The sequence below is a fragment of the Rutilus rutilus genome (genome assembly GCF_951802725.1).
Source record: "Rutilus rutilus genome assembly, chromosome: 17".
In the NCBI taxonomy this organism is placed as follows: domain Eukaryota; kingdom Metazoa; phylum Chordata; class Actinopteri; order Cypriniformes; family Leuciscidae; genus Rutilus; species Rutilus rutilus.
In genome coordinates, this window is record NC_140230.1 from 17,011,128 (window position 1) to 17,032,097 (window position 20,970).

Consider the following 20,970-nt stretch of genomic DNA (forward strand, 5'->3'; position numbering starts at 1 on the left):
ACCCAAATATAACCTATTCATACGCCTATTCATTCTTTTTCTTACGTGAATAGGGTAAAAATTGTAACCTTTAGATATCGCCATGAAAATTACTGAGTTGATTACTTGCATCAAGAAAAAGTTTTTTGAAATGGTTTGTTAACATGGACAAACGGTGCATAATCTAATAACGTATGTGCTAATTTGCATAAATACCACAACAGATCTAAACATTGGGTATAGCCAGGTGAAAATGTCTTGTTGAATCTTGTTGACATATAACAGTAAAATACTTGATGTTAAGGTCTGAATGGAACCCATTTAGGCTACCCATGAGCATTAATACATAGAGGCAGGAAGAAGTACTTTAGAAACCAGCCTTTATTAATTATTAAGAGATGGGGTTTGGGGCTGGGTCTGTGGGACTGTTTTTGGGGGACGAGTCTGAGGGAAGAACAGGAGACAAGGGTAAGGAGAATGCAGAAGACAAAAGGTAGGTAAAATAAAAAATGAATCCCCAGAAACAGTCCAACGGACCCAGCCCCAAACCCCATCTCTGCAATAATAATTAATAAAGGCTGGTTTCTAAAGTACTTCTTCCTGCCTCTATGTGTTCATTCTCATGGGTAGCCTAAATGGGTTCCATTCAGACCTTAACATCAAGTATTTTACTGTTATATGTCAACAAGATCCATGTTAACAAACAATTAAAAAAAACTTGTAATACATTTTTTGTTTGTCTTGATGTAAGTAATCAACTCAGTAATTTTCATGGTGATATCTAAAGGTTAAAACTTTTACCCTATTCACGTAAGAAAAAGAATGAATAGGCGTATGAATAGGCTATATTTGTGTCTTTTTCGAAACTTTCCACTAATGGGATTCTTTGTGGCTTTTTTTTTTCCTTACTCAGGACATATTGAGGATACAAAATCAGTTGAGTTTGCTTCTGTTGCAATTTATTCAACCTTTTTTCATAAAATGACTGGACTATTAGCCGTTACGCTTTTTTGGCTAAAGGTTGCAGGCTTGTCATCAAGTGGCTTGGTTTGACCGTTCGCGTCTTTTGCAGCATTTCGCGTTCTAAAAACTATTTAACTCTTTCCCTACCATTGAGTTAACTCGTCATTTATGAGAAAACCCTTCTCTGCCAATAACTTATTTAGCAATGATAACAATGATTCGGCTAAGTTATCAAGTTAGGGGGCGCTATTACGCTTCTCCTGAACGAGTACAGATAGGCACTATGCACGATCGCTACCGCGTTTTGTCTCAGCCTGCCAAGTTACATCCGGTGCTGGGTCGGAAGCCATTTTTTAATTAGGTGGAGATAATGGCAAATTACACGCTGTTTACAAGAACTTCCAGCGGTTAACGTGAATGATTATTGTTAACAATATTGTGAGGGAGTTAGCTGTCACACCTAAGAGTAAGAAAGAGAAGGGCTTTAAATTATATATTTCGAGCTACATCGACAACTTTAAGGGTGAGTATTCTCTCATATCATGCGAAATCCAACTAGCGAATCGGTTTCTAAAATCGTTGTCTCCTTTTCTGAGAAAATTAATTTTATGAAAGTTTTGCCGCTAGTACACTAGTGCTTTGACGCTAGTACATTTCACTATAGAACGCGCTATATGCGTAAGTAAAGACTCTGGCTGAGAATCTCCAGATCAAAGCACAGGTAATAAAGAAGCAGCTGGAATGAGCGATCTCAAATGTAAGTATGCATATGACAAATAATGCGATAATCAACAATAAACAGCATACAAATCAAAATGGGCTAATGTTACTGCATGAAATGCCGACCCCGGAAGTGGTATGACTGTGCAAGCATTCGTGTTGATATAGGCTACTCAATCTATGTTACTTTTGATCATCGTTCTGAATATGATCCAGATGTAGGCTAGTCTTTCACAAAAACAAGATTTTCTCAGCCTATTGCTCAAATGTTGCTTTTTTTTCTTCTAAAACTTACACACAAGTGTTGATAAAAAAGAATGCATGAATGCATTTTTTGTTTAAAAGCAGAGGGTATGTTCTTTCTTTTGATATATTGCATCATGTTCAGATATTCATTCAACAAAATATTCTGAGGCCCATGAAACTTTTGTGAAAATGACCAAAAACACTGGCATAGGCTGGCAACTTAAAATAATAATAATAATAGGCTAATAAAAGAAAACACGGGTGGGGAAGGGTTAAAACATTTCAACATTAAATTTTTTATTTTTTATTATAGGTTCTATAGGTTACCTTTTTTATCATTTGCCTCACTTTTTTCAAACGGCCAAAAAAAAAACACATTAATGACATAGGCTTCTAGACTGTTACAGCAAGTTGTCTAGCAACAGACAGCTAATGATAAACCGCATCAGTGCTTAAATATTCATTCATTGCAAAGTCGCAGAAACTTGAATGCACTGTTTTGTCTCCATATCTGAAAAAAAAAGTTACAAAATCAATTTGTTAAATGGAGTGAAGACACTAGGCTTTATTGTTTGTGTGCTTTTCTAAATTGTTTGTGAGGTAACAGCCAGAGCAGATTTAGGCTATTACGTGGCAAACTTTTCAGAGATGGACAAACAGGCAATGGACCCATCATGAGCTGCATTCACCCAATCACTGTTGTTGGCCTCATAAATAAGTAGCCCTCGTAAATAAGAACGTTAATCCTGGGTTTTAATGTCGGAAACCCTAATACCATGCATTTCAGGCATATTCCAAACTGTGTTTTTGCACTCTTAAAGGGCACTTCGGAAAGGGGACGCCATTTGTAAGGGCGTGAACATAAGTGCACAACTGAAGGGATCACGAAGGGCCCTTCCACAAGTCCATATCAGTTATTTATTATCTATAAATGAGCCTGCAACATATTAAACTGAAACCACTGGGAGTTTGAAAAGCAGAAGTAATTTTTTTACAAAAATCATCAAATTGCAACAAAGCGAACAAAGCCATTCTTTGTGTTCTTTTTGAAGAATTTTCAGAGCCTGATGAAACCGGTATAAATACGTGTTTAATACTACAAAATACGCTCGATGTTACAGTCACTGCCCTTGCCATTCAGAATAAAAGAGAACATCCCAATCGAGTGAAGGTATTTGTGGAAACTGTGGTTCCTAATTATTGTGATCCAACATTTGCCTCGCATTTCAGGATGAAAAGACAAACATTTCAGGTGAAGGTTCTTACCTTCTTACCTCCGAGACTGTGTTATGATATGACCGTATTATTTTTATTGTGAGTATTAGGCTTATCATTATTGCTGATCACTGTTGATATGCTATATTTTTACTATAAAACTCTTACGTCAAACATGTCTTCTAATATCTTCAATTGTTGCGTATACCGAGCTGCAGCGGACACATTTGTAAACGACTTTGCTTGGACCCATTGTGTGAGCTGTCTCTTTAATACCACGTGGTTTATATACATGTTGCTGCTGATTGGGCTGACATTTTTGACACACCCACCAAACAAGAGAAAACGTATCTCAAACCCTGTTGCACACCGTTTCCAGGATGTCGTTCAACCCGGAAACCGGTTTGAGCTTGAACGTGCCCCAGTTATTCATTAGACAGCTATTGATGCTTTTCTGTTCTATCTTGAATAACGTGATGCTTCCATATGCGTTGATGTGAAGCGCTGTTTCTCTGAAATTTCCAATGGCTCATAAAATATAATACTTTGTCTTGGCTTGATATACAGTCTAATGGTCTTATGAAATCTAAATTTTAAACATCTTTTAATGGGCCCACTACTTCCTATTTGAGCCAATGCAGATGAATGAGCAAAGTTATTTCAGGGCATGACCGCCCTGATTGTAAAGCAAATCATGATTGGTTGGAGTGAGCGAGTGCTATGATTGGTCAGAGCAAATGGCTGTTATCTGATTGGCTTAAGCAGATGGTCACGGTGGGTGGAGTGAGTCCACATATTCATGGATTTGTCTGCATGTCTTGACACTAGAAGTGTTTCAAAATCTACAAATGCAAGCAGGGATCAACAAATGCACTGGAAGCGATCCACTAATGCATGCAGCGATTCACAAATGTGCAGGAAGCGATTCACAAATGAATTCCAGGCAGAATTATGTTTGTGACATGAAACACAAATCTTCTTTTTTTGTTGTTGTTTTTTTGTGAAACTCTTTATATTTATTTGTGGATCTTAATCTATTTATTTGGAATAATGCAACAATTCTAACCCCATAGTATATACTCATGACGGGGGAGGAGAGAGAGTGAGCAAGAGGGATATTTGAAGAAAGACTGTAGAAAGCAAGATGGCTGAGAGACATTACAAAAGAGAAAAGGACAGAGTACTGGAAAAAGAAGGGTTAGGATCAGGCAAGAGCTTTAGGACCCGCGTTAATATTAGAAAAGCTTTCCAGCGCTTGAGAGACCTAAGCGGGAAGGCCTGAAAACTGGGGTTGCGTTGTTTCTGCTCCGTGCATGAGTAACATTGGTTTCGAGTGTGTGCTGCTGGCGACTTACAACGAGCTTGTATTTACTCATGTACTGTATGTTCATTTTGTTCTTCCAAGTTTGTTATCTGTGCTTTATTTTTTGCAAAATATTATTTTGCTTCGCTCCTGCTCTGGTAAAGAGACATCCACTCTTGCATCGCGTGTTCGTGCATTATGGGGACGGAGAAATGAAGGGAGGGGTGTGTGTGTGTGTGTTTGTTTGAGTTGATTTCAAATATCATATTATTAATATATTTACAACAATGATTCTCAAAAATCGCTTACTGCACCTTTAACTTATAAAGTTAGAGTCTGAGTCTGTTAGAGTTTAAAAACTTCATTATAAATGTACATTTATTTGTATCATATTAACACCAAGAATAAAATGTTCCTGTTGTCGCTGCCTAGCGTTGTCTTAGTAACATTCCATGTGAAGCTAATGAGGAAAATTACTTGGACTTTTGTTGCTCCCTTTGCCAAGTGCGTTCCAAACGGCTTCATGAAACACAAATCCTCCCTCCAAAGTCCCCACTTCAAAGGCTCTGCCCTTCGGAGTGAGTAGGGCATAGGGATGCGCACTTCCGATTGGAATTTGCCCTTACTAGTAAACATCAACTAGGCCTATTGAACAGTATCACAGAAAAAGATAACCCTTAATTATGTTTACCGAGGGTTTACCCTGACTTCAAAGTATTAGAACTATCAAAATGCTATATTACCCGCACAAATATTTAGGAATATCTTTGTAAACATTGGTTCCATGGAAACTAGAGTTATTAAAATTGTGATAACTTGGGATTAGTTGAACCGTTATAAAAGAATTTTTTTTTTAAAGAAAAATAAATCCCCATATTAATTTATTATGGTTTTCAGTAGTAACAATATCTATAGTAACTGTAGTATTTAGGTAAACTAGTATGTGGTTGCCCTGGTAAATGTTTGTAAGGGCACCTGCAAGTATCAGTATTTCCACTGTAAACACATGGCATATAACAAGTAGACTATTTAAAATTTAAAACCCTTCTAGAATTCCATTATATACATTTTCAGGATACTGATCCACGACAATATATGTCATAAGTGATTTGCCTTTTTAGTGTACTGGTGGTTTAACTGACCAGTGGTGTTTCTCACTAACTAATCGTTGAATCCATTGCGATCATGCCACCCAGTGTTGATCAATAGAACAGCAGGTGGCCTCCACAGACTCTGTGTACAGACCATTAATAATAATAATAATAATAAAAGGGGATATATGTAATTTTTATTTATTACAGAAATACAAACAGTGAAAAACCTACTTTAACAGAACATTAGAAGACTGTGTAAAATAAACTGGCATTTATCATTGCAACCAGGCAATGAATTTCCTATAACATAAATCTTTAAGGTAACCAATGCGATTAATTATACATATTCATAATTAAGCCAGTGTATTTCCTTTAAAATCAAACAGATGTGCTTGATAGGCAAAGAAAGAAGGAATGTCACCTGAAATGAATTTTACATGTACAGGCCCTTATGTAGCCTACTATAGTATCTAAAGACTGATAGTTTCTCTATATGAGAACCAGATAATGTTCATAATTTCACAACTGGAATGAAATAATGTTACAGTCTAGTCCTCTGATTAGCAGGAAGTTCATCCTGGTCGAGCCCCCACAGGAATGTTCGCAGGCGTGTCACTTCCTTCAGTAGATCAGGGCTTGGGATTGGCTGAGTCAGGTCCAGGCGAGGTGTCTCGTTAGGCAAGATAAGAGGAGGATGGTCCAAGAAACTCTCAAAAATATCTGAAAACATGTGAATAATATTAAAGAAAAAAATTATATATTACATATTATATTTCATAGTATATTACATTTTTACATTTTACATTACAATTTAAACGTTTGGGGTCAGTAAAAACATTTTTTTATATTTTTGAAAGAGGTATTTTATGCTGAGCAAGAATGCATTTATTTAATCAAAAATACAGTAATTTAATCAAAAATACAGTAAAATTTGTAATATTGTGATTTTCTTTTTATGTTTTTGAAAGAGGTCTTTTATGCTAACCAAGAATGCATTTATTTATTCAAAAATACCGTAATATTATGATATTTTTTTGTTACAGTTTGAAATAACTATTTTGTGAATATATTTTAAAATGTAATTTACCTGTGGTGTTGAAGCTGAATGTCTTTACTGTCACATTTGATCAGTTTAATGCATCTTTGCTGAATAAAAGTATTAATTTCTTTAAAAAGAAAAACATTTACTGACCCCAAACTTTTGAACAGTAGTGTATGTGAAAGAAGTTGATGTAACCTATAGTTTAGGGGCGTGTTAATTTATTAAGGTTGTGACTCACCACCTCCAAGCTCGGTATCGAGAGGCGGAGCCCATGAGGAAGGTGGGGCTCTCGTTGGTCCAAGTTTATAATGAGTGAGAAGATGGTGAAGCTGGGAGGGATTTAGCAAGGAATGTTCTTCCTGTAAACTTGACCAGGATGACTGAAGGAAGAGAGTGGAAATTTATTGTCATGTGACTGAATTATGGATGTTAAATATCATTGTGCTAGTATTTGTTTTCATATTCAGCGCAGGGGTCCGTATGTTCTCAGACTCTCACCTGAATAAGGCGTGTCTTAGGTATGCACAGGAAATTGACCGTAACTGATAGTTTCTTTAGAAACTCTGATGCAATATCTCCAAGGCCTGCTCCTTGTAGCCAGTCTAGAACCAGGTCCAGATTTGTTCGAATTTGAACCGCACGTGACCAAGAGAACAGACTGTCTGTTTAAGATGGAACGAACAAATCATTTTCAACATCACACTGCTGGTCCAGCCATAAACTCATTGCCATCACAAGTCAGCTTCTGTCATCGCTGCTCGAAACCATGCGCAAACACAAGTGTGTTTATGAAAGATTGTAAATTCTCACCTCTCTCCAAGAGTGTGTTGAGAAGAGACGTGTTTGTGAAGAAGAAGAGGTAGCCAAATGTTTGGGAGGTTAGCGGCGGAGAGAGGCAAGCTTCTCGGGAAAGCTGCAGAGAGCAGCGATACACTTCCACCAGTCCAGCCACGGTGGGCGGCAAAGTGGAGACGTCCTCTTCCTCGTCTCCTTCACCTTCACTACCTGCTCTGTCCTTGGCTCCTGCTTTTCCTTTCTTCTTCTCCTCACTGGAGAAGGGGTTAGTGTCTAACAGTGCTGGGAGGAGGGAGTATAATGTCTGAAAGAGAGAGGAAATGAGATATAAAACATTATATAAAAAAAATGGGTCATTCAAGCAGCACTGATGCACATTCTCTCACCTTGGTCAGATGGTAAACACATTGCTGAAAGGTGTGCATAATGACGTCGTCCAGCTGTGCCAGCGCCTCAGAACAGGTGTCCATGTCAGCCGAAAGCACAGGGTCACCCGGGGCTACAGGTTAATGTGAGACAAAACTTAAAATGTCCATAAAATCACTTCTGAAATATTCAGACCATCCCAGGTGTGACTGATTATTAACATTGATAATTTATAATAATTGCAATTAGTTTCAGCATATTCATTGACAAAAAAAAATAATTTTACGAGCTCATCTTAGAAAGAAAACTTGCTGCTTGTTTACAATGCACAATATGTTATCATATGACAAGTACATTTTGACATTTGGCAAAGATTTTAACGTTTACTCCATGAGCTGCTTGTATTTGAGTTGTATGAGCTATAAGTCAGTATGTTGAATATATTCTCATTGTAATTATTTTCAAAGTTCAGGCCTATTCCGCAGGTCATAATGTTTGCTTAGACTAGCAGGTTTACCAAAAAAGGACAAGATGGGATAGTTAGAGATGAGAGAAAACTGATTTATTTTAACAAAAGACATAACACGTCTACAGCAGAAGATACACTGTTAGAAAAATCTGTAGAAATTACAGTATTACTGGCAGCTACTTGATAGTAACTTACTGTAGATTTAAATTGATGTTATTTACTGGCAACAATTTGTTCAAAATTAAATGAACATTAAACATTAACAAAAATAACAGCCTCATGCAAAGCATTCTGGGAACCAAAATCTAATGGAAAAAAAAACAGAAAAAGGTTGATGAAGATTTCTGGTTCCCAGAATGCTTTGCATTAGATTGTTATTTTATAATTTTATTCTGTAAAGACAAAGACTTGTTAATGTTTAATGTTCATTTAACTTTGAACAAACTGTTGCCAGTAAATAGCATAAATTTAAATCTACAGTAAGTTACTGGCAAACAGCTGCATAACTACAGCACATTTTTTACAGTGTATGGCACATTGTGTAATACAAGTATTTTTGGTTTTCAGAAAACATGCTGTAATCGCTGATATCTCTCTCACCTTCAAATTCCCATTCTTTTTCCATGGCTTCGACTTTGACCTGAAAGAAGTTGAGGAGCTCCGTGGCATTGGACATCCAGAACATGAGAGGTTGAAGGTCAGATGAGAGCTTCTGCACGCTTGGGGGAGGAAGTTCAACCTCAGCCTCTGATGGGCTGAATGACCATAACATTTTTTAATAAAACCTCTGTATTGTGCACAAAATGCACACATATATATTGATACATTGCTCGGTCACCATCTGACATTTTTAGCTTGTGGCATCTAAGAAAAGTTGTATCATTTCTAAAGTTTTCAAACTCTTAAGGCCCGTTCACACCAAGAACGATAACTATATTAGCGTCCGCACCAGCAGATGATATCATTCTGTTTATTCTAAGCGCGCACCACAGTTTTGCCGTCTACCGCTTCAAATGCTCAAGCTCTTTAAAGCAGGATGGATTCTGATAGGCTGTCATTGTTTTACATCACTTCCATCAGCTGGGGGAAAAAAATTCTGAAAGTGATTCCAATGACATTGTTTCTCTGTGTCATTATCATTATAGGTGTGGTCTGGATTCTGCTAGTCTTTGATATTTAGAAAGATTTTTAGAAGATTTTTTGCCTTTAGAGGAAAATGTTATATATAAAAATTATAAAAATGTATGACCAGGCACTGGTGAAGAGAATATCTTTGATCATCTCCTAATAAGGCCACATATTAAGGTCTGGGTAGATTAGATGGCAATCAGTTATCGTAATCAACTTGTTGGATGCAGGAGAAATGGCTGCCCTATGGCAAGGTGAGGTCAGAGAACCTCTGAAACGGCAAGGCTTGTGGGCTGCTCCTGGTCAGCAATGGTGAGCTTTTGGGATTTAAATAGGCAAATGTTTAAGAGTCAATGATTGGGATCGTTGTTTCAGGGCTTATTGTGTTTCTAGCATGTTATATGTTTGGCAACAGTTCTTTTAACTCTAATTGATGGAGTGTGTAGGTTTAAAAAAAAACATGTAGGAAAACACTTAAGTAGACTTTACTGAGTGCTTGACTCTTGCATTGTCAATACAAGATCTTGACCAAAAATTGATGCACCTCTTGATGGAAATAAATGTTGTGATGTTTGTGATGTTGTGAAGAGTCGAGCACTCTATAAAGTTTACTCCAGCACATCCCAAAGACTTTCAATGAATTTAAGTTCTGGACTCAGAGGTGTTAATTCATGTGTGAAAATGATTCTTCATGCTCGCTGCCAACCATTCTTTCACAATTTGAGCCTGAGGAACCTTGATGTGCCATGGCCATGATGTGTCTTTCACATGGTTGATTAAGAAATAAAAATCTGCACACTCCATCAATTAGGGTTAGAAGAACTGTTGCCAAACATACAGTATAACATGCTAGAAACATAATAATCACTGCAATAATGATCCAATCATTGACTCATCACTCAATAATTTTTTTTTTTTTTTTTTGGGTCGAGCAGTGTATATGCATTTATTTTTGTGTAATATTATTTCATTATAAAAAAAAATTTCATACATTAATTATATATTTAAACATTCAATACATAAAAACACAACACATGCTCAGTGCTGGGTAAGGTGATAGGAATTTACTGTTTACAGGCCTGTCACTGAGCAACAATGTTTGAACAGTGTATACAGATCTACAGCATGGAGAGGTAGTGCAGGTTCTTACTTTTGTGTTGGATGTTTGTCACCGAACTCTTTAATTTTGTCCTGAAAGATGAATAATGGAACAGAGAGAGAGAGAGAGAGAGAGAGATTAATGCAGACTCGGATGAATGCATGGGTGGGAGTGTTTGGCTGATGTGTCCGGACAATGACAGCACATTTTCCAAACGGGTGGAAATGACATCAGTCAACCTCTGTTTACAAACTACGGCGAAATTCCAATGAAAGCCTATCTGTGTCTGCAGCTGTGGCTCCTCAACCACAGTTTAACAGTGCAGAGAGAGAGAGAGTCCATTTTAAGACACTCCCGTTCAATAAACTATTAGTGTTTGTTGTGTGTTTTAACTGTTACTCCAGTTTTATCTGTGCCTTAGTTTGACAAAACAACTTTGCATGAGCCAAAGAGGAGAGAAAAAGTGTACGGAACAGTGATGGCCTGTTCAAAGCATGTCATGTTCAATAACACCTTTGCATTCCAATAGCCATAACAGCCCAACCCTGTGCTTCACTTTACCCTTAATAAAGGTTGTGGTTTTACACTTTATGATATCATGATATTTAATGTCATCCAGACCAGTGGTTCCCAGACTATTTTGTCCCATGAGTGAGGCTCAAGCACCACTTCATCAACATCGAATCAGACATAATGTGTTCATTTTTACTTATATATACTGTACATAATTTAGCGTGATCATTAATATTTTTTAAATGATTTTAATAATAATATTAAAATACCAGAAGTATTTGTCATGTTATAAATCCATTTAGTTTGATATTGGTTTGATTGGTAGACATTTAATGGGATGAAAATGACAAAATAGAAACTTTAAAAAAAATCTGAATGTGAGCCGTTAACTGAAAGCACAGGATTAATCCTTAATTCAATTGTTAAAATAATAATAATGTTAATGATTTATTGTTTATATTAATTTAATAACTGTCATTTCTGTTTTATAGGTTTAACAAAACAAAAGCTCTTTTGGACACTTACCCAAACAATTCCTTTGATCTGATTGGCTGCCTTTAAAAGCAGTTGTGGAGTTAATTCAGGATCCAGATGTTTAGAGGCGTAGTCAATCATGAGCGACAGAAGAAAGGCAGGTGCTAAGGCCCCGCCCCCTGAATCTGGGCTGGAATTCTTCGAAATAATTTCCTGAAATTAAAGTAGAAGTAGTAACCGATTCTTATAAATAAATATTATGATGCCATGGCAAAACTGAAACTACTGCAGTATTTGTTACACCAGTGATTATATTTTTCCTAAATTAAGTTTCATTGCAACACTCACTAAGTATGCCGTATTATAAACATTTACGCAGAAATGTTGGCTGAACTGTGCTGTGATTTTTAAATCGCTGTAGTCTACAGATTTCCGTTCGGTAAATCATTATGATAAAATCCCCCTGTCAGAACTCTGTATTTACATGCACTACTGTTTGTTTATGACAGATATATCAGAAGGAGTATTCGATCGTATCAGTGTTTACCTGCAGCAAGGCATCGGCATGTTTGGCCTGGAATCTCAGTAGTGATTCTGTGGACCCCAGATACTGCCGAAGCATTTCCTGTCTATCTGTCATCCCACCAGGGCTGTAGGAAGTTGACATGTCACCTTGCCATGGTGGCGGTAAGGCCAGGGGCGGGGCGGGGGTCACACGGGGGTCACGGTAAAGGAAAAGGAAGTGGCTGCCAAGACCCAACAAGTCTCCTGGCTTTAGGGCTGCTTCTCTATAAAGTGGAGCTCCATTAAGAGTGACAGGTCCTCCTCTGAATGGACGGGCCAAGGCTAAGGAAGAATGAGAACAAGAAGCATAATTGCAGACAGTATTGGGCAAGCTATTCAAAACATGTCGCTAGCTGAACTAGCAACAGAAGAAAAATAGCTAAGCTAAGCTAAAAGCTGAAAAACTAGTTGCACTAGAAGCTACAGTACATTGCAAAAGTAGCTTGCTATGCATTTAAGCTATTTAAAATTTTAACAAATATGAAATATTTAAAATAGTAAGCTGTAATTTTATCTAATAGCTTACACGTTTAAACAAAATCCCCCAAATAATTAAAACAGAAAACAATAAATTGCTAGTTGCTGTTTGTGCAAACTGAATAATTACCATATTCATGAACAATGGTATTTGTTTGGTACTCCAATATACCACAGTACTACCATGGTACATACAGAACAAAAATTTAAGTGCTTTTGTGTATTGTTAATGTTTTGATCGTTTTTTGTTTGATGAATGTCTTTACCTGCATCGTTTCACAAGCATGTGAAAGAGTTAACCATGAAATAAAAATGTACCTTTTTTATTATAAATGATTTATCCATGCACATTATTATTTATTTATTTTTAATTCATGTACCCTTGTAATCTTTAATCAAAATAACTTCCCCTCCTACTTGCAGCAACATCTCTTATCTTCTCTGATGATGTGTTTACTGGCGTGAGGGCGGGGCAACCTGTCACTCACATGACATCACCGCAATAGCAAACCACAACAATCCAATCAATTCCCAATGTGCAAAATCAAATCCCGTCCTACATTTTTTCTTGTTTGAGAAGCTGTTTCACTCAGATATATGTCACAATAGGGAAGAAAAGACTACTGCAAACTCGATTTCTTGTCAACTTTAATATCGTCGCTAGCAATATAAGCTAGCACAACGGAAGGATTTGCATGTTTGTTTCCAAGGGTTGTCACTAGTGATCTTTTTGCTGTCCGTGTTATGCCTCCCACACACTATACGACTTTCAGAGTAATCGGATTGCTGTTCTTTTCACACTGTTAGAAGTCACCGATGTCAATTCCCTTCAAAACACGTTTCACACTACAGGACTTGGATTGCAGACAGGTCTAGATATTTAACATGCTACATATCTCTCGGGCATCACCGACAATATTTAACATGCAAAATATCTCTCGAGCATCGGAGATGTCACTGTGAACTAGCACAGATTTGCCTCTCATTTTGGGCTTTTGTCGGCAATCTCCATTCAATGTTTATGAAAATCAGGGCTAGGGTGTAGGGTGTGGGCGGCATTAGCAGACTAAATATCTGGACCTGTCTGCAGTCCAAGTCCTGTCATTCGAAATTTGTTTAGAATGAAACTGACGCTGGCGAGGGCCGACAGTTGTGCAGTGTAAAAAGAACAGAAATCCGACGACCTTGGAAGTCTTATAGTGTGTGGGCAGCAGCATAAATACCTCTCGGGCATCTGCAATGCATTGGCACTTCTCTCAGTTTCTTGCCTTTGAAAACTGACACATAGTGATCGTCAGCTGAGGTCATGATTGAGTGCAGATTTGCATCAGATTTCTGGCTTTTGTTGGTGATTTCCATTAACTGTAGGTGAGTGGAAAACCAGGGCGAAAATCGGGCAGGGTGTGGGTAGCATTATAAAGCATCAAAAAAGTGAAAAAGTAATGTTTGTCAGCACTATTTAATCAATAAAATGGCTCAAATGCAAAGATATGATTGCAGTGTTTCTTCACATCAGTACTGCCTGTTCCTGTTTTATCACGAATGTTTGAAATCCTTGGTGCTGCATTATTGAATGCGAATGTAAAAAATGATCAAAATCAGAGCCCAGGTGCAACAAACCCCTTACGTTTCGTTCTGTGAAATGTTCTTCATTGCTTTTATCTGTCTTTTGTTAGCTTGGTGTCAGGGTACCTTGACCGCGTGGTTGCTCTGGGACGGCTGCGTCTCTTCTGATCAGGAGGTGTCGGGCAAGCAGGTCAGGAGCTGAGAGGTAAGTGTCCACTTTTAGAGGCCTTTTCCCCTTCCTCTCTCTCTCCCTGTCGATCTCACGCTCACGGAATGTCGGCTTCCGCCCAAAAACATGTGTGTGACCCGTCATTATGTACAACACAAAGTCCTGAACAAACAATAAACAAGAAAGTGAGAGAGTGAGAAGGAGAACAACGAGAGTGGAAAAAAGCTGTTATCATCTTCATTGTGGTCTTTACTACAATCTGTGCAATCTCCTATCTTAAGTTGCAGAAATACAGCGACGATAAGGAATGAAGAGTGTTACAGTTTTCGACAATATGTGCTTGTGTGAGGTCATTGTGCAGAGATGAAGCAGTAGACACAGCATGCTTGTGTTGGCATTGTGCAGCCCGTGTGTGTTTATAGAGCTTCTGTATGGCTGTTTTGTGCTGTTTGTTCAATGGCCATTCCACTCAAAGGTATGAAAGCTTTGATGGTATGTTGTGATTAGAGGAATACAGGAATTATGTCATGGGATGGCTGTAAGATAAGTGAGTTGATGCATGTCTAGCCTTGCTCTGGTCATAGCCCTGCAGTAACAGGAAGTAAGGCCGATCTGTCGGTGGAAGGATCAGACTCTGCGACATCACTTCCAGGTCACAGGTGTCTTTCTCTTCCTCTGCTGCACGAGTACGTCTGTCCGCCTCACATCCACCACCTCTTGGACCAGAGACCTGAACAATCACGCAAGGATAGTACTGGGAATGGATTACATGCATTTATCATGACACACATAATACATTGTCTTATGTTGTGTCATATTAGGTATAAATGACATTATAGGGCTAAACAATAAGGAAGCTCAGGTCAGGATCTCTCAGTGTGAGAGACTTTCATGGGGTGAAAATGTTGGAAGGGCAAGGAGAAATCAAGATCACTTAAAATATCTGTTCATTTGAACTTTTCATGACAAGGAATGGTTAGGAGAGGTTGTAAAATGTACCATTTGTCCATTGGAAGGGTAAAAATATTGGAAGGACAAGTAGAAATCTGAACTACTGGCCAAAACCAGGCAAGCAGAAAAAAGTCCTTATTGTTGAGCTCTGCGTTATTAATTTGATTTCACATTATTGAGGTTGTAATGTATTGAAAAGTTGGTCTGTATCTTTATTTTACCTCTTCACCTTCAGTAGCCATCATGCTCACTATGTTCTTTCTATCCTTTCCACTGTTTGAGGCATTTCCAGAACGCCGAGGGTCATTGGTGGCAGTGTTGCCCTGACGACGTCTTAGACTCAGGTTCATATCACTAATACTCCTCCTAAGTTCTGTGTTCCGCCCTCGATGACCTCGTTCTTCTTCTGGACCACCCCCAGAAGACATGCGGCTCCGCCTCCAACGTACACCTGTTACCACAATAGTGTTTTCCCACAAATGAATTGCCACGCTGGTTAATACACTTGTAAAATCTCTTACAGTTAAATACGAAGATGTTCCAACCTTGATAGCTCTCTCCATCCCTCTCTCTCTCTTTCTCTTTCTCTTTCTCCTCCCTCTCGTATTCATCAAGGCGCTGGATCTCAAACCGTCGTTCAAAACCATCCTTGGGTCTCCACATATCCACTAGCTGTAAGGGGCATTCCCAGGATGCCACGCCCCTTCGACACTCTGTTTGCCATTTAATGGCTCCATCTGGCTGCGGAATGGGCTTTCCAATGACATCACATAGCAGGAAGTCCTCGGGGGAATATTTCTGGAGAGCTGACCAGGTGAACAGGAAGTCAGGACATTCAGAGGGGAATGATACAATGAGCGGGTAAAGCCTAATTTCCTATTTATAATCTGTGATGTCTGCACTCAAATGCATATTTAATTATCTGCAGCTTGCTTTTGATGTTTTATTTTTCATCCATTACAAGACTGAGATAATGGATGAATGAATCCAATATGCTGCAGCGGACCCATATGAAACTGCCTAAATCATTATTTAATCACCCAATGTCACTCCAAATGTGTTAGTATCGTATTTCTGAATAATCTTCACTTAATTCTTTACATACAACAATTCAAACACCACAAAAGCACCATAAAAGTGATTCATATGGACATTGCACTATATTCCAAGATTTTTTGTGAGGAATGGAATACACTATTCTTCAAAAGTTTCCCGTTAGTTTACATTGTTACAAAAGATTTCCATTTCAAATAATTGGTATTCGTTTGAACTTTCTATTCATAAAATAATCCAGATTTTTCCACAGAAATATTAAACAGCACAACTGTTTTCAACATTGATAATAATAAGAAATGTTTCTTAAGTAGCAAATCAACATATTAGAATGATTTCTGAAGGAGTAATGATGCTAAAGATTCAGCTTTGCATCACAGGAATAAATACCTGTTTAAAATATATTCAAATAGAAAACATTTATTTAAAATTGAAATAATATTTTACAATATTACTGTTTTTTACTGTATTTATCAAATAAATGCAGCCTTGGTGAGCATGAGAGACTTCTTTTTAAAACATTAAATCTTGGTCATAACACATGAAAGGACTGATGGCATTTTGGCTTTAATGACATCAAACCTGGCATGGCATGTCTGTGTGCCATTTCTGAATCTGAAAGGGGTTCGCAAATGAGATTTCAGAGCAACAGTGGAGGTCAATTATCAGTGAAAAATGACTTAAATTTCATGATATCTGTGACTAGTGAACTATATTTTACTACGTTAATTGGCATTGCACAAAACTGTTTGCATTGTAGGGCACAAGTCTGAAAGACTTAGGATACATTTATGGTGCTTTTGTCTTTTTTTGGATTTTGATAGCTGTGGCCAGATCATTTGCTTCATAAATGTATCCAAAAAATGTCTTTCAGACTTGTGAAAGACACAAGACACTTCAGGCACAAGTCTGAAAGACTTTGGATACATTTAAGGTGCTTTTGTCTTTTTTGGATTTTGACAGCTGTGACCACATCATTGGCATCATTTTATGAGACTGTATTTTTTTTTTACAAATGTACACATTAGTGACCACAACAACTAAACTGGTTGACCATTACAGGGAATGAAATACCTGTGTCTTCACTCTCGTTCTCTCGTTCTCTCTCAGTGTAGCGGGTGATGACCTGCTGAATGAGCTGGCGAGCAGTGGAGTGTATATTTGCCAGGAGGCTCCGATAGTTAGCGCCACTGGACAGGGCATCTCCGTAGATCTTGACCAGCCCAGGGGCATTAGAGGAAGCAGGAGGCAGGTAGTGATGTGATGAAGGGGTGGCAGAATGCGCCCATATTTCCCTCTCACGTTCTCCAATGGCGCGGTCTCGGTCGCTGTTGGACCGGCCTCTCAGGAAGAGGTGAGACAGCCTTTTGGCCCTGGACTGCTGATTGGCTGGGCGAGGGCGGAGGAAGGCAGGAGAAGGGGATGGAGAGGGTGGGGCAAGAGAAGGGGTGGAGTGAGAGAGGGAGGAAGGGACTGATGATGGGGCCTCGTGCAGGGAAGCGGCATCTGAGCTAGTTGTGGACCTGATAAAATGAAGGAACAGGAAGGAGGTGATTTACAAATCATTTATTGTATGTCAGTTGTTATTGTTATTGTACCTCGGTGAGGTACTGTATGTACAGACATTGATGTCACATACAATTGTTTCATTAATGTGTCATCATTATTTGGAAGAAGGAGGAATGTTAACACAGTGACAGTAAACATATGTCACTTACTCGTGCCACAAATGTAGAGAAAGTAGTAATTTTTTTTTGTCCAGATTAATTAATTGATTCAAAAATACAATTAAAAGTGTAATTCATCATACAATGACTTGAATACAATTATTCTATGATGAACATGTTCTAATTTTCTGAATTAAGATTCGTTTTAATCTTTTTGAGTGGCATAAATTCTAAACTATTTGGGTGATACAACTGTCCTGATATTGTAATGAAGAAAAAAACGTATTAAAGTATGAAATTATTGAAAAAAATAACCTTATTAATTACTTTAGAAAAGTATTGAATAAATATTTGTCATGTGGTGCAACCAACATACAAACAGATATACAAATGAATGAATCATGAACTTATAACGAAGCGAGGGCCCTTGCAGATTTGTTTTAAATCTGCACAGGTCAAAATAAGGTCATAAGTAAAATATCATTTTTCGTATTGACCTTGAATGTGTGTCAAGGTCATAAGTCTTAGATATTAAAAATATTAGATAATTTGACCTGTTTATGACATGTGGTGCGACTCCCACAAAACTTTGTGAATTATTAATTCATGATATTTATTTTAACACAAGACTGATTTAGAGTCATTAAACTGAAACTTTTGTTTAAAATGGTTTAAACGTTTTTCCATATGAAAATGACATTTCTAAGAGCTTGGCACATGTCCTTTAAACTAGATTTTTGAAGGCTTTTTTTTTTATACTTTACTTTATCAGGGACACTCTTATTTGTCATTGATCCAGAGAGTAAGAGAAAGTTCCGAACACTGACTTGACTGATGCTGCACTGGGCCAACGAGCTCCCAACTTGGCAAAGTGTTTCCGTGGAGAATTTATCCACAAGCCCACTGGGAAATGGAGCTTCCTAAATCGGGGACTGCCAGACTCCTCCATCTGAGGGAATGAGAGAGGGAGGTGAGGGTTGGACGGGAGTGTGGAGAATGGAAAGATAAAATGGACAAAAATAAATTGAGAAAGGAAGGATCAGGGCAAGTAGGAAAAAGCAAGAAAGGGAAATGTCTTAACAGTCAGAGGAAAAAAGATGCAGAGAAACACCAGAAGAACATTGACATAAGATATCAATATTAGCCGTCGTGCAAGACTTTGAAGTTGTAAAAGATTTCATTTCCTGGGGTTGTGTCATTGATATGTATTCCTCTCCAAAATCAGATCTCGGCAGTGAATGACATTCAGTAGACAAATGGCAGGAAAAGCTAACATCTCGTTGAATAATCAGGACGTGCCGTGTCATACATTCTTCGTCATCTAACAGTCTGTGAGTAACAGAGCATTAACGCAGCTAGCAGGGAATGCCACAAAGTTGACGGCAGGCGGTGAATAGTTATGGCTCTGAGAAAAAGATTTATTTCACATTCATGTCTACATGTCTAATGAAAAGCAGAGGTTTGGCACTGTTGCTCCTGAGCTAAGCAAACTCGTGGAAGTCAAGAAAGAGTCAAGTGGCTTCGCCAAGAGGCCATGACGAAGATATCAACCAACATGAAACTATCACTGCTGAGGATCAGCCATCCAGCCAAACCACATTCTATGAATATCATCCTTTTTATACTTTGATTAAAAGCGCTGAATGTCGGCTATGTATAATAACATACATGTTTTTGTCCTCCGCCCTGACTGTGGACTTCACCTCCATGTATCCTCGCAGACAGACGGGGAAAACCCCTGAACAGACCCCCTAAGTGTCAGCTGCCCTCTGTCGATCCTCAAAAGTGAACTTCACTTTTAATATGTTGACTCTGTGACCATAATTGATTTCATCACATTCTACAAAGTTAATGGTGGATGTAGAACAACCAAGACACAAAATTTACTACATTTGGTTGGGAAAGGCTTTCAGTATATGCTGACTAAAGCTCCAAACCTGTCATTTTGCATCAGTAAAATGGCTTTTCTCACCAGCGGATGATCTGAATGCGACTTACCCACTGTGACGGACTTCCTCTTTATAACAGGATAAATCTTCGGAATGGCTGTTGTTGTTTGTGAAGTGTATTATAATAATATAAAATAAATACCAGTGGAGGTCGGCTCTGTGTCTCCTTATTCCAGAATAATAAGGCTTAAATAGTCCATTTTCTGCATGAGGCCTTGCTTTGCTTTACCGGAATTTGTCCTTTCACCCAGTTTTTAGCTTGTCTTTTTCATTTTCGATGTAAAAGTTGTTCTAGAAGGGTCCTCTAGTCCTTATTCTTGCTTTCTATTTCTTTCTAGTTTTCTTTCTCCCCTTTTCTGCGTCTATAGATAGAGAAGCAGACCCATTGTTCTAAATGACAGAATTTCCTTCCTCCCCAATGGACAACACCTATATCCTGAGAAAAAAAGGGAGAGAGGGAGACATAGAGAGAATATGAAATATACACATAAAGCAATGTCAAAGAAACTGCTGTATGAACTAAACGCAAGACAAAAAAATGTAATAAGCACTCGTCAGGATATTTAATAGGCCTATGTTCATACAAAATCAAAACGGCGCCGGAAATTGTCTGAGAGTAGTAGAACTCTTAGTAAGGGTAGACGCCATATTGAATTTTACATGGATGAAAATGAGGTTGTGAGGGATAGACTTACAGTATTTACAATGACATTCGCTGTATAAAGGGCCTAGATCACATGTAATTTTCAATACTCAAAATTGTTTTATGGAGTTTTCTTCTAGTGAAAGTTCTTTGTTTCGTTTGGCATGCTGTTGAACAACACTACAGTCCACTGAACGTACTTCAATCCCTCACAGCCTCGTTTTCATTCCTGTCAGAAATTAAATATGGTGCTACCCTAACTAAGATCTATGGGGACAATCCTCAGGAAATATAATACATCTGAAAGAACTGAAACAGTATATATGTTTATTACCTAAAAGAATGGGCACAAGATTAATTAGCACTGGCCTCAGCATGTTTTACCCAACGCTCTTTGGTTTGTGTTGTAGGGCTTTTGAAAAAAAGAGGAAGCAGGAAACCTGGGACAGGATGTCAAAGACAGAGAGGCACCTGTAACCTTTAACCTTGTCAACAACAGAATGATGTGTCAGGAAAGAAGAAGCA

The 20,970-nt window shown here is 38.1% G+C and overlaps 1 protein-coding gene across 3 annotated transcripts; it reads right to left on the reverse strand.

Annotated features, from left to right (window-relative positions):
- Positions 1–5,702: 5,702 nt before the first annotated feature.
- rasip1 (Ras interacting protein 1) lies at positions 5,703–20,238 on the reverse strand. 3 transcript variants are annotated; one of them, XM_084385731.1, is made up of 16 exons: positions 19,945–20,238; positions 18,681–18,802; positions 17,261–17,709; positions 15,679–15,939; positions 15,355–15,584; positions 14,751–14,912; positions 14,140–14,344; positions 11,954–12,252; positions 11,458–11,619; positions 10,471–10,511; positions 8,793–8,947; positions 7,744–7,856; positions 7,373–7,661; positions 7,061–7,224; positions 6,801–6,942; positions 5,703–6,240 (listed from the first exon to the last, which is right to left on the reverse strand). In XM_084385731.1, the coding sequence occupies exons 2-16, from the start codon at positions 18,800–18,802 to the stop codon at positions 6,062–6,064; spliced, it is 2,973 nt and encodes a 990-aa protein (XP_084241857.1). In that variant the 5' UTR covers positions 19,945–20,238; the 3' UTR covers positions 5,703–6,061. The 3 variants fall into 3 exon arrangements, with proteins under 3 accessions (XP_084241857.1, XP_084241856.1, XP_084241858.1); XM_084385730.1 differs by having other exon boundaries at positions 19,852–20,162; XM_084385732.1 differs by lacking the exon at positions 19,945–20,238 and having other exon boundaries at positions 18,681–18,932.
- Between the last annotated feature and the right edge of the window lie 732 nt (positions 20,239–20,970).